At 39.7% G+C, this 14,964-nt stretch overlaps 1 protein-coding gene across 1 annotated transcript in view; it reads left to right on the forward strand.

Moving 5' to 3' along the window:
• Positions 1-14,964, forward strand: part of LOC149195074 (protein SLOW WALKER 1-like) — a 255,714-nt gene that overhangs the window by 111,370 nt on the left and 129,380 nt on the right. Inside the window, exons 10-11 of the mRNA XM_089405238.1 lie at positions 6,663-6,911; positions 7,047-7,166. Coding sequence (XP_089261364.1) covers positions 6,663-6,911; positions 7,047-7,166 — 369 coding nt within the window. The remainder of the gene's footprint in view (positions 1-6,662; positions 6,912-7,046; positions 7,167-14,964) is intronic.

Raw genomic sequence — 14,964 nt, forward strand, 5'->3', positions numbered from 1 at the left:
TATTAGATCTCAAATTAGAAGATCATGATCTCCTAGATCATGTGACAGGGAAGATTCAAGAACCTCCATCAAATGCCTCTGCTGCTGTTAAACACAAGTATAAGAAGGGAGAAATCAGAGCAAAACTGCTGATCAGGGAATCCATAAATAAGAGTCTGGTTGCCTACATATCTGAACTAGGCACATCCAAGGAGATGTATGACAAACTGATACTTATGTTCCGAGTAAACAATGTGAACCAAGTGCTATTCCTCAAGAACAAGTTGAAGAATATGAAGAAGGGCCGAGACGAGTCTATTCAAACTTTCTTTATGAAGTTGACCGAAACCAGGAACAATCTGCTAGCTATTGGGGAGACAATAGCTGATCGTGAGATGGTTCTCACCGCACTTGGAGGACTTCCATATGAATGGCAAGTATTCACAACTACCATTCTCAACAATAATACCATCCCTAACTTTGATGAGCTTCTGTCTAGATGTATGCAAGAAGAAACAAGGATGAAGGAATTTGATAATGAAAGAAATACTGCCTATGTTGCTCATTCCCGAAAGAAGAACTCTGGTGGTTCCAAGGACAAAGGAAGGACTAAGACTCAAAAGAAGAAGGGTAAATGTTTCACCTGCCATAGGACTGGACACTATGCTAGAGAATGCCCCTTCCAGAAGAATTCTCCCGATAGTGACGACAACAACAACAACCGAAGGAATGGGAATCAAAGAAATGACAAATCCAAAGGAAAGAGGAAGGCTCACTTTGAAGGAAACCATCCACCTTCTAAAAGGACCAGAAATACCAGGTATGAGGAGTCTAATGTTGTTGATAAAAGAAATGAGTATATTTTAATATCTGCTCTCTCAGCTGCATCTCCGCCCGACACTATGGATGTCTGGCTAATCGATAGTGGTGCCTCAAGACACATCACTGGATTCAAGGAAGCACTTTCTGACATGGTTGAAAGGGATACTAATCTAGAAATAATCCTTGGGGATAATGCCATTTATCCTGTGAAAGGGACCGGGACTGTGACCCTCCACTTGTCTCAAGGACAAGTCCTCCATCTACAAGATGTACTCTATGTACCCAAATTGAAGAAGAACCTTGTGTCTGTATCTGCCATGGAAGACAAAGGATTCAATGTAACTTTCTCTGATGGAAAGGTACTCATGTGGAAGAAGAGCTTCAAGGAAGCTATCTCAATTGGTTTTAGAGTTGGTACACTCTACCAGGTTGGAGGGAGTCCGTTGGGAGCTATGACTTGTGATACTATTCGTCAAACCGAACTATGGCACCGAAGATTTGGACACCTTCATTACAAGGCTCTTCCCGAAGCAAGGAAGGTGGTGACAGGGATGCCTGATTTTGGAAATAATCATAAAGGTGTATGTAAGGGCTGTGCTGAAGGAAAACATACAAGGGGACCTTTCCCCTCAAGTGTCACAAAGACATCTGAGATATTGCAACTGGTCCATTCTGATCTTTCCGGTATGTTGCCTGTAACATCCCTGGGGGGATGTTCTTACTATATGACATTTACTGATGACTTCTCTCGCAAAACCTGGATATACTTCTTGAAGAAGAAGGATGAGGCTTTCATGTGGTTCCGTACCTTCAAAGCCTTGGTGGAAAATATGACCGGAAAGAAGATCAAGATTTTGAGGACTGACAATGGCACTGAATATGAGTCAAATGAGTTCAAAGACTTTTGCAGAGAAGCTGGCATTAAGAGGGAGACTACCACTGCATATACTCCTGAGCAGAATGGTGTTGCTGAACGCAAGAATAGGACTATTGTGGAAGCTGCCCGTGCCATGCTATGTGACCAGGGTCTTCCAAAGTTTCTGTGGGGAGAAGCTGCAAATACTGCTGTGTACATTCAAAACCGATGCCCTCATTCCGCTTTGGACTCCAAAACTCCCGAAGAGGTTTTCTCTGGTAAGAAACCTGATGTCTCACATTTTAGAATTTTTGGATGTCCTGTCTATTTTCATGTGCCGAAAGAAAAGAGAAGTAAGCTGGATGCTACTGGGAAGAAAGGAATGTTTGTGGGCTACAGTGAGACTTCTAAGGCATATAGAGTCTATGTACCTGGTCAAAGGGAAGTAGAGATAAGCCATGATGTCACTTTTGACGAAGATGCTTCCCTGAAGAAAGTAGTAGATCTTCCTAGATCTGAAGAAAACCATGAAGAAAGACCTGGAAATCTAGAAGAACCCCAGGATGAGACTATGCCTGATGTTGAAGGGCCAATGGACCCTATTGATCCTTCCCCTTCTCTAGGAAAGAGGCCATCATGGCTCAGGGACACCCTCGAAGATGCTGAGGGTCATGCTGCCCCAAGGGGAACATTCTGAGAAAGCAAGAAGCCGTGTAGATACCAAGGGTATCTAGCTGCCATGAGTACTATTATACAATCTGAACCTGGATCTTTTGAAGAAGCCATCAAGCATCAAGTCTGGAAGGATGCTATGCATGAAGAATATGAGGCTATTATGAAGAATGATGTCTGGGATGTGGTCCCGAGACCGAAGGACAAATCTGTTGTCACCGCTAAATGGCTCTACAAGATTAAACATGGATCTGATGGGAGTGCTGAAAAGTTTAAGGCAAGATTTGTTGCCCGTGGCTTCTCTCAAAAGGAAGGAATTGACTATGACGATATATTTGCACCTGTGGCTCGATATACCACCATCCGATCCATCATAGCCCTTGCTGCTACGCAAGGATGGAGTCTTCATCAGATGGATGTCAAGACCGCTTTTCTGCATGGTGCAATAAAGGAAGAGGTGTATGTAGAACAACCTCTGGGATTTGAAGTTCAAGATCGAGACACTTATGTCTGCAGGTTGAAGAAAGCCCTCTATGGGTTAAAGCAAGCACCCAGAGCTTGGTATGAGAGGATGGATAGTTACTTGATGAAGCTGGGCTTCACTCGAAGCAATGCTGATCCAAACCTTTACTTTAAGGTTGAGGAAGGAAAGACTCTCATTCTAGTGCTGTATGTGGACGACCTCTTCCTGACAGGTGATGACCCTCTCATTCATCAATGTAAGAGGGAGCTTGCTGCTGAGTTCGAGATGAAAGACCTAGGACTGATGCACTATTTCCTAGGCCTGGAGGTCTGGCAGAGACCTGGAGAGATTTTCCTTTCTCAAGGAAAGTATATTGTGAAGCTTCTGGAAAGATTTGGGATGGTGGACTGGAAGTCCGTGTCGACACCAATGGAACTCAACTTTAAGAAGTTGAGTGGCAGCGCTGCAGGGCCTATCTTGGCCAATCCTACTGAGTATCGTCAACTCATAGGAGCTTTGATGTTCTTAGTGAACACCCGTTCGGACATATGTTTTGCAGTGAATACTTTGAGTCAACAGATGGTTGAGCCTCATCATTTTCACTGGGTTGGTGCCAAGAATCTTTTGAGATATCTTCGGGGCACGATAAACCATGGGCTGAGATACACTGCCGGGAGTGTGATACTCCGGGGATATACTGATGCCGATTGGGCTGGCAGTGTGGTGGATCGTAAGAGCACATCTGGATGCTGTTTCAATCTTGGTTCTGCTTCGATCTCATGGATGAGCAGGAAGCAGAAGTCGGTGGCTTTGAGCACCGCGGAGGCCGAATACATTGCTGCTAGTATGGCCTGTTGTGAAGCAGTTTGGTTGAGGAAGCTCTTTAGTGAGCTGTTCCAACATGTGCTAGATACCACTGTAATACTCTGTGATAATCAGAGTGGGATTCGTATGACTGAGAATCCTGTGTTCCACGACCGATCCAAGCATATTGATATCAGGTACCACTTTATCCGGGATATGGTACAGCGAGGCGCCGTAAGGCTCGATCATATAGGAACTGATGAGCAGGTCGCGGATATTCTCACTAAGCCCCTGGGGAAGGTCAAGTTCCTAACCTTCCGTGAGAGTCTTGGTGTCGTGGAAAGACCCTATGATGTGGGTCCTGTTGGACGATGAGCTCTGGGAGCTCTGGGGGGCTTTGGGGATAGCTTCTCGGAGCTATAAGCACTCATAATGCTTTTGCCCCACCCTTGTGATTATTGAGCTGGTTCGCCACTCATTTAATCTGTGCCCCGTATGCATCCTACCCATTGAGTTCAGGGCTCATGGGAAGTACCTCTCATTTGGCCAATGAGGTGTGGAAAAGCTAGAGACTATTAGCAAAGACTGATGGACGCATCAGAGATTGCCGTACTCTCTATCTAGGATGGCATGGTCCAACCACTTGATCTGGGATCAAGATTTGTGAGGTCTGGGACCTCTGGACTGATTATGTCAGTCGGGGAATGATGTCTTTGTGACTAACCCACTTCTGTTCTGAAATAAAGAAGCCAGCAAAGCAAGTTTCGGCGGGATGACTCACGATGTTAATTGCACTAATAGATGGAGTTCTCCCTAGTTGAGAGGGAGTGTTAAATTTGGACAACTAGGTCCAAACTCCATGTTCTGATGCTCAGATTAAGAGGCTAATATTTTTGTTGGATTCCTCTTTCTGAGAGGTGTAAAATCCATATAAAAATAGTCTTAATCCGATGAGCAGAACTTATATTTTGAATTTATTATTCTTAATAAATTATATGTGCAAAGGTCAGCCAGTTTTGTAATGTAGGCTCACATGCCCAACAGATGTTTTACACACCCTCATTGATGGATATATATATACAGGAAAAGTTGGAGAGAATTTGATCACAACACAACTCACATCTTCCTCTCTCATCCTAAAAAGTACGAGCTACTTGGAGGACGAATTTCAGCCACACGTGGGAAGGACGAAGAGGAGTTTTCTGCTGCTAGGGTTTCGCAGAAGTTTGACCAGCGTTGACTTTGGTCAACGCTTGGTCCAAACAAGCTGAAAACTTGTGGGAGGTTCGATTTTTGAAGGCCATACTACCTGGCACAAAAATCGAGGTCAAAGGGTTGACCGTTTTGCTGCTGCGTTGACTTTTAGCTTGCTGCCCCTGCGTTGACTTTTCAGGACAGCGTTGACTTTTGTAGAACTGACTTGGGTTGACTCATCTACTGGTTGGAGGTTTGTTGTGACACATGCTGGGCTGGCTGACCAAAGGAGACTTTGCTGGTTGAAGCATCCTGTTGACCGCCGAAACAAACACATACATTTTTCTTGTTTCTGATTTGTCTTCTGTAAGATCTGCTTATATGTTCTATCTGCATTTTGCTTATCTACTTGTATGATTGCTGTGAGAAAAGTGAAATTGCTCTTAGCATAGAACATCTACAAAACTTTACACGTGGCATTAGCAGGGTGAGCGGTGGCTGCAGGTGGGAGGGCGGCCACCGCCAAACCAAAGGATAAAAACCGCAGGACAGGGATTGAGGAGGGGGACGAAAAACCAGAGGGAAGAATTTGGAAGGCGAAGGGGAATCAACCATTGGAAGAGCTTGAGAGTTCTGAGGTTCTGGGTGCGGGGGAACGGTCAGCTTCTGTTGAGAAGCTTACTGGATTGAGCAGCCAGGCTCTGCTCAGTTTGGCTGGGTGGATTCGGTCTCTCAGTAACTGTAGCAGCGTAGCCGGAGGCATCTTCAACTGCAGGAGTACAGGTAGGTACCTCAACAGTCCCGTTAATTGATTTTGTCAGGTTTCCAATGAAAATGTTACAGGTTCATGCTTTAAATTCCTTACTGTTTTCTGTACATCTGTTTATCGGTTTTTACAACTAATTTGACCAAAGTCAGTCTTCCTCCCCTTGGTAACTCTGCTTTTGACTCTTTCGTCAATCCAATTCCAATATTTAAATCTTTAATTGTTAGGTTTTAGACATAAAACTAAATATTTCACCCTCTCGTGCAGATCAGAGATATTGAAAGGAGTCTTTTCTTTCGGACAAATGCTTTGAAGATCATTGATTGAAGTTTTAATTCTGTCTACGTATATTGGCAATTATGGTAATTGAACTTTAGTTGTCTGTACCAGGTCTCTGTGGAGAAAGTATTATAGTGTGGTGGATGTTTTCATTTCAGTAATCCTGGTTTGAAGTATGGCACATACAATCCTAAGTTGCACAATCAAACATGAGCAGTGTGAAACATTTTCTGTAGATGTTATCACTTTGTGGTTTTTCTACAATGTTTTATCTCATTTTCACCATGTTTTCTTGCAGTTGGTTATTTGATGATTAAACTCACAGGGAACTTCTATTTGGTCGGACTAACATTATCAATTGTAGTGTTGAACTTGATCAAATGAGATAAAATTATAAAATACTGTGTAAACATTAAAGTTTCTAACTTTAGAGGATCTTATCTCATTTTCACCATGTTTTCTTGCTCTTGGTTATTTGATGATTAACTCACAGGAAACTTGTATTTGGTCGGACTAATATTATCACTTGGAGTGTTGAACTTGATCAAATGAGATAAAATTATAAAATACTGTGTAAACATTAACGTTTCTAACTTTAGAAGATCTGATCTCATTTTCACCTTGTTTTCTTTCGGTTGGTTATTTGATGATTAACTCACGGGAAACTTGTGTTTGGTTGGACTATATTATCACTTGGAGTGTTAAACTTGATCAAATGAGATAAAATTATACAATACTGTGTAAACATTAAAGTTTCTAACTTTAGAGATCTTTTTCCCTTGATATTGTTCCTTTGCTTGCTTACCCATGTGTTGGCTTAAATGCAGGTCACCCATTCTGCAAGGTATCCAGCTCCAATTCTATCAATGGGCATATCCTCTTTGTGTAGGACAATGGCAGTAGGAACCTCATCTGGGCTTCTTTTCATCCGCCAGAGGAAGGGGCAAATAGAAGATAAGCTACATTCAGATTCATCAGGTCTTCAAGTAAATCCAGTTAATGATGAGAAGGATTCCGCTGTTTTGAAACCCAATCAATATCGTTATTTTTTACGTGGTCGGAGTGAAAAACCTTCTGTAAGTGGCAAAATATTAATCGCAATATCTATTTGTCTTTTAGATATTTGATGTTCTTTTGGAATACAGAATTGACTAGATGGCTTTTGATATTCCCTTTGTTCAATTATTTTTGTGGCATTAATGATGGTACAGGAAGGAGATTACGTGGTGAAAGGAATGGCGAAAGTGTATTTCCGAGAGTATGATAAAGATTTACGTCACTTCAATCATTCAAAAGCTTTGGTTTCTGCTCTAAAAGCTGCAGACTCCAAGGTATTTCCACTTCCTTAGTTTGAACTTATTGTAGATTAGTGAAGTTGTGTTCTAATGGCATGTATGGAAATCATAACATGTTTTTGTTCTGCTATAAATCCTGATGTCATCCAAGTCATTTTTTTTCACCATGTCTGGAACTTGTCGTTAAACAGGAATAGCTTCACTATTAGAGTATGAAATTCACGGCCTTATGTCATCTATTACCAAAGGTTATTAGACATATGCATTAGAACAATGTACACATCTCCTTGGGGGCAATAAATCTGAACTTTTGCCCATAAGATGGTCCTTCCCCTGTTTCTAAAACACACAAATTTGAGTTTTTGACAGATGACTACATTTCCATGTTTTCGAGAACAATTTATAGCGAAATATATTTGAAGATCTGGATTTTCTTTGTTTTTTGATTTTTTGAAATTGTGCGTGGGAGAGAATTCTGTGTCTCCATATCTGTATTGTTTTTTGATTTTTTGAAATTGTGCGTGGGAGAGAATTCTGTGTCTCCATATCTGTATTGGTATCCACTTCTATGCAACTTGGTACTGAGAGGCATGATGTTCATGTAAGGGTTTTTTCATAATGTAATTAGGTTGAAAATGTAAGCTTGTTGTCAACATATAGGAATTTCAAAGAAATTAAGGTGTACAGTGCAATGATAGATTTGTTGGTATTTTGATGATACATGATCATATTATAAGAGAAATAAGGGGTTAATGTAATTACTTTATTAAAAATGAGTCATTGATGAAACTTGGTATCATGATTTTGTTTGTGAAGTAGGTAGTTTCACTACCTAATCACTATTATTAACTGTTGAAATGATTGTAATCTTCACTTGTGGTTTCTTGACATTATGGATAGGTGCCTTCATTAATTTATAAGAAGGTTATGGTTAAATAGTCAACTTAGTCAACATTATATTATATTATTTAGGTGGATAAGGCTGACCGAGCCATTTATGTATGTCTGTAACACCCGTATGGGAGAAGGTGACCAACCTCATGTTGCATAGATACACATCTAATGATTGTTTTGTATTATCATTTTGATTCCTTAATGAATGTTTTTTTGCTTAAGGGCACCATATCTCTTGTTCCCGTATACATAGGTTCATTTCTCTATACGATATTTATGTTCGAGGTTTGTGCTGGATTAGTGTTTGCTGAATTGTTCATCATAGATCCATGATCTCTTCATGATTTCAACACTATCTACTAACCATTTTTACTCTATCTTGGTCAACGCATCTAATGATTGTTTTGTATTATCATTTTGATTCCTTAATGAATGTTTTTTTGCTTAAGGGCACCATATCTCTTGTTCCCGTATACATAGGTTCATTTCTCTATATGATATTTATGTTCGAGGTTTGTGCTGGATTAGTGTTTGCTGAATTGTTCATCATAGATCCATGATCTCTTCATCATTTCAACACTATCTACTAACCATTTTTACTCTTTCTTGGTCAACAAGGTCTTGGCTCGATGTTGAATGGGAGTGGAGATATTCCCCCATATCATGGATCAAATTCCAAATCCCTAAGATAAGATAAGATAATTTTATTAATTCCCAATAAATGACCATGAAAGTACGTCAATGGGGCTGAAGAAGACTACGATCAATATGCATCCAATGTGGAAGTGCAAGCACAACTCTTAGTCAATGTTGAAAATAACATTAAAAAAGAAAGGAACAAGTGGTGGTTTTGCTGTGACACTCATAGAAAAGACTGGCATATTACGCAATAATCAATAGCCTGCCAATAAAGAGTGAGTGAGATAGGAACATTTCACGATGGAGCTAAATATGACCTAACACAATACAAAATAATCCATAGCATGGCAAAAAAGAATCAGTGAGATAGGAAGATTTGGAGATAGAGCTGAATATGTCAAGGGTTTTTGAGTTTGATTTCCGATGGGAATGGAGACGAATGGGGCATTGGATCATTGTTGAAGTCCCCTGGAACTAGTGGCGGGTCTGACTGTATGATACTATGATCTTTGGAGCGCGGAGGGGGGGGGTTGGTAGGAGTGAGGGATATCCCTAGCATCTGAGGTCTACAGAAAGGAATTCCGAATAGATCTCCATGTGCCACATATTGTTTTCCTAACCACACCACTCTTTACAATTGGGGTTAAGTGCTTGAGTAGAATCCTTCCCACCCATTTATTGAGTTGAGGCCTTCTTGGGGGATCATATCAACTCATGAAAGCCATCCATCTTTATAGTGACACAGTACTAGTTTCTTCTCTTCTACTAGGAGTTCATCATGCTTCAATGTTGGGAGTCATCCTCTGCTTGCTTTCGTCATGGGTGAGAGTAGGTTGATGTTGCCTAGGATTACTTCATAGGGATATGTTAGCTTCTGTCACTCCTTTAAGGACATTATCAAAGAATGATTGGTTATGGACATAATAGCAAAATTTGATGAAATTGGCCCTGTTATTGCAAAATCTAGCATCTTGGTGCAAAGCCTCGCTAAGCAACATAGATTGAGAGCAGCAATAGGAGAGTTACCCAAGAATAGGTATGCAACGATGAGGGTTTTGGGTGATTTAAGGTAATAATATAAGTGAGAGAGAGAGAGTTCAAAGGTCCCTATGGCTAAATCTAGAGGGCTTAGTTTGACCAGTAGTGGCACAAATAGGTTCCCAAACACACGCAATCAAGAAATTACACTTTGCTATTATAACCTAAGGTTTCAACTTTCCATCGACAATTTACAACACGCAAATATTTTATAATATCAATAAGAAAATAGCCCAGAATCTGTGTTAAACAACTTAAAAATAGGGCTAATAAATGAGTAAACAAGAGAATAATTTACAACTCTTTTCCTTGGTGGAAAACACTTACATCAGCAAGAAAAACCATAGACATCAGCCCTTATTTATGGCCGAAAAATGGATACAAAATTATATTTTTACTTTTCCAAGTGAATGCATGCAAGTTTTAATCTAAGGAGAATAATATCTAAGGCGAATAATGGTAAAAGGAGATGAATTTGCTGTAGCCTAATCCTTATAGGTGAAAATTTGCAGCCCAACCTGGTTTCAAGTTTTATGCCATTTAATGGCTGAGTTTAATGTCCAGACCCCACATATTTATTGCCATAATAAATGCTTGCAGTAAAAAACTTGAAACACACTGAACTACTTTACTTCTGCTGCTGAAAATGACAAGAACATTCATTCATAAAAATAGGGACACAGTGATTTGGTCAGAGACCCTGGGAAAACCCCTGAAGAGGAAAACCAGTGAAGAGAGCTTTATTTTATTTCTTTCTCAGGCTGAAAGGAAAAAATTACTGTAATACAAAACCAGCAAACTTATCTCATTGTCCAACCACTTTTTCCTTCAAAATTGTACCTGCTAGACTCCTTGTTTTCCGTGTCTTCTTCCCAGATTTATGCTCAGAAAAGTGTAGTTTGCTACAGCCATTAATGCTGTATGGCCTCCTCATTTTCTGTGCCTTCTTCACAGAGTTATGCTCAGAAAAGTCTACAGTTTGCTACATCCATTACTGCTGTACGGACACCTCGTTTTCTGTGCCTTTTCTACATCCGTTAATGCTGTACGACCTTTCTAGGAAAACATGCCTGCATTTACTTTGCTTGCTGTATGATTTGTCTTGGAGTGTGTGCCTCTCTTTCTCACTGCAAAACCCTTTCCTCCTTAGCTTTGTCTCATGTTCTCTCTTCAATTCATTTTTTAATGCTCTCATAAAATTAATTCCATAATAATGTATTTTTCCTTTGATTTTGACTTTTATATGCCCTCATTAATGAAGAGTGAGAAACCTAGGATTTGATGGTTAGGATTAAATCTTGGTCATCAAGATATAAGGTGGATAGTAAGTGCTGTCATTAATATCACTCTTATTATTTATTTCTTCACCTTTTCATTAGATGCACATTTAATAATTATAAGTGCATTTATTGCTTATAAATACACTTTATGACTTTTATTTAATAATGTCACTTTTACTTTAATAAGCCTATAAAGTAATGATCAAAGGGTCTAATGTGGGCACTTTTCCCCTAGGCAAGACATTACACGTAGGAGAAACCAGTTTCCTTGGTACAACTTCAATTTTTTTTTAAACACTCCCTCTTATCGAGCAAAGTGTTTCTTACCCCTCCCATTTTGTCGCCGACATGCTTGCCTCTTGGCAAGGTCTTCTTGAGAATGTTTTCTACGTATTGATCAATGGAAGCGTACTCCAATTTAATTGCTCCTTTCTGAACGTAGTACCTGATGAAGTGATATCTAATGTCGATATGTTTTGACTAGTCATGAAAAATGGATTCTTTGTGCGTCTTATGCAACTCTAATTATCACAGTAGATTGTCGTAGGCCTCAACTCCTGACCAAATAATCCCACTAACAACTTGCGAAGCCAACGGGCCTCACAACTGGCCTGAGTAGCCGCCATGTACTCTGCCTCAGCAGAACTTAGTGCCAACGATTTCTGTTTCTGATTGAGCCAAGAAACAACTGGTGAACCTAATCCAAACAACATAGTTAGATGAGTCATTCAACTTCTCTTCAATCTTGAAGTATGAGGTAGACATCTTGACCAAGTCAAGTGGTCTTCAACAGAGGATAAGATATCTTCAAAGGGTGATTGCTCTTGTCTCCTGGGGCTTGTCTTCACCTCAACTCTAATACCATGTTAATTTTCCAATGTTTTATGTTGAAACAATCAGTTATAACAATTCTTCTTCCAATAACAATTAATTATCCAATATATTTTTCTATCACTTAGTAACACTAAGCAATTGTAGATAGAACATAGAACCATATTGTTAATCAATGTTGTCATTGATGTCAATATGGCATTGGCTGAGATGGAAAATATTCTTGATATGCCTAATGAATATCATGAAACCCTAGAATGAGATGATAAGGTTGAAGACAATAGATGCCTGGTTCCATATGATGATGTCGTAACTCTTGTTTGATAAGAATGTCATCAATTAATATGTCAAGTCACTAATGAAGAAGTCTTAAGAAGTGCCAAGTATTTAGAAGCCCTTGATGACATATGGAGGACTACATTTGATGATGTCATATTCTTGATGAATGACCACAATTGATGATGGCACTTGATGAGGTCTTGATAACATGGTTGGAGATCATTTGATGGTTGGAAGATTATTTTGGAGTTCTCCTAATGGTGCTCAACTAGTATATGATGACATTTTTCATGCGTCATGCTACATGGGTGTTGCACTCCTACATAATGAATCTATGATCCTATGATGACATTGATAACAATGAAGAAGCCACACCATCCCAAAAATTATGCATGTTGTCCCAAACTTTTTATGCATAAAATTTAAGGACGGTCACAAAGAAAAATATTTTGGACACCTCGGAGGCATCCTTTCAAAATGGATCCTAGACCATCTTAAAGAGGAATTTTTCCTATTTCTAACGAGCCTTTATTTGCCCCGAAACTCCCAATAGTTTGTGAGATATTGAATTTTTAAGTTAAGGAAATTATTCCTAATAGTGAGCCGAACTACACTGAGTCATACAAGTCGGCCCCACGTCAAATAGACCTGTCCCTTCAGTTACCAACGAAATCTCTATAAATTGACATCTAACACTTCATTTTGATCAGCAATTCGGGCAAGAATTCAGAGATACGAAGTACAAAAGAAAGACAAAAGGCCGAGGAGAACAAGGAGACTATTGTTTAGTATGAAAAAAAAGGATAATTCTGTTTGGGCATAAAATCTTGGTTGAAGCTGCCATAGTTGCCGTGGTCGAAGCTGTTGTAGTTTGTGTGGTCGAAGCTGCCGTAGTTGCCATGGTCGAAGTTGCCATAGTTTCCGTGGTCGACGCTGTCATAGTTGTCGTGGTTGAAGTTGCTGTGGTCAAAGTTGTCATGGTCGAAGTGTTGATTTATTGGGATTGGACAAATAGAGCTTGTTGAAGTCTTCTCTTGAGAATAGAATAGGGAAGAGTTGGAGAACTTTGTGAAGCAACATATTGAAGATTTGTGGAGATCATTGAATACCATGATGCATTGAAGCCATCACGAGGTGACCTTGGAGAAGTTTTGTTTAGGTAACATGAAGAGCAGTGGTGACACCTTCATGTGAAGAACAAGGTTGCCATTAATGACAAGACGTGGAGACTAAAGTGAAAGGATAGCTGAAGATTGACAGGGCTTGTTGAAGAATACATTGGGAGCCATGAGGTATAACCAAATATATCTTGATGAAGTAAAGCTAAGGGTTGGAGCCCAAGAGGTTGGAGCCTTGAAAAGACAAGGTTGGTGCCTTGGAAGATAGGGTTAGAGCCCTAGAGGATCGAAGTCCTCAAGATACGAGGTCAAAGCCTGAACTGGATATAGGGTTGGATCCCTTGAGGTTGGTGCCTCAAAATCAACAAGGTTGGAGCCTTGGAAGCCCAAGTCGGTGCTTGGCATATTACCGGTTGGAGCATGGGAGAATGAAGATCGGTGTCTTCATCTAGGGTTGGAGCCCTACATATATTGTACGTGATTTATTGTAAAGAAGAAATTAATAAAAGCATTTATTCTTATTGTTCATTTTGTGTTCTAATTATAAGTGATCTAACTGGTAAAAATAACAATTGAAAAGAAACACTGATTCACCCCCCTCTTAGTATTTTACTATTTCCAACACATATGCACAATAGAAGACAACCAAGAACAATAGAGAGATAGAGATTTGGTCAATGACCAGGGAAAAATCCCACAAGGGGGAAATCCCTCTCCAAATTTTTCTTCTATTAGATTGTCATCAAATGTTTAGTAGAATGATACATAATCCAGGTACATCAATAATGAGTCAAAGGGTTAAAGCCTTGACCAACCAAGTCAACTATCCAATATGAGCAATATAGTCAAATCTTGTCAAAAGTCAAATTTGCAATTTATGGTCCAAGTCAATAATAGTTAACGCAACCCTAACTAATCTTTCGTCAATGGTCAATTTTGCTCCAAAAGATTTGGTCAAATAGTCAAAGGATGCAACCTCTTTTGCCCTTCAAACATGGTCAAAAAAACCCTTGAATTCTACACACAGATTTGGTCAAAGTCAATGTTTGAGTTGTCGAAACGCTAGCCCAAAAACTATAGACAATGCTGGTCAAAGTGCATAGAAAATCTCGATCAAAGTGCTAGTCAACTTGGCCTCCCAAAACAGGTCCTAAAATAGGTCAAACGAAATCAAAACAAATCAAAACTCTGTAAGTGAATGAAAGTAAAACCATCCCAAAACAGAAGTGAACATTGGTCAACATAAAACACTCTCTCTCCTTCACACGTGTGAGCTTAGACCCTACAATTTCTCACTTGTACAAAGCAATCAAGAGAAGAAATGAATGTGTGATGATGCATCCAAGTTATGTGACCTTAGGCGTATTTATATGTGTTGATGAGGTCGAATTTCCTCCTTTAGGTTGACTTGTACTTTTTGATGTGACATGGTCCAACATTAAAAATAATAATTTTCCCATGTGAAAATTAAATTTTCGCAAGGGCTTGTAGGGTCTCCAGAGGTTGAGAAGGGCTTCCCAAAGGAGGGAATTGCTCCATGAGCTGCCAAATTTCAATAGGATGTTTCTGATCGTGAATCATGGCTTCCACTGCTTGCAACATGGTCTTGTTCTTTCTCTCAACAACCCCATTTTGTTGAGGGTTGTATGGAATAATCACCTCCCTCTTAAACCCAACTTCCTTACAAAATTCCTTGAATTTATTTGAAGTATATTCTCCTCCATTATAAGTCCTCAGGATCTTGATCTTCTTTCC

This window comes from Pinus tabuliformis, chromosome 2_2, assembly GCF_031772625.1.
Source record: "Pinus tabuliformis cultivar Carrire ecotype Pingquan chromosome 2_2, CPIR1, whole genome shotgun sequence".
NCBI lineage: Eukaryota > Viridiplantae > Streptophyta > Pinopsida > Pinales > Pinaceae > Pinus > Pinus tabuliformis.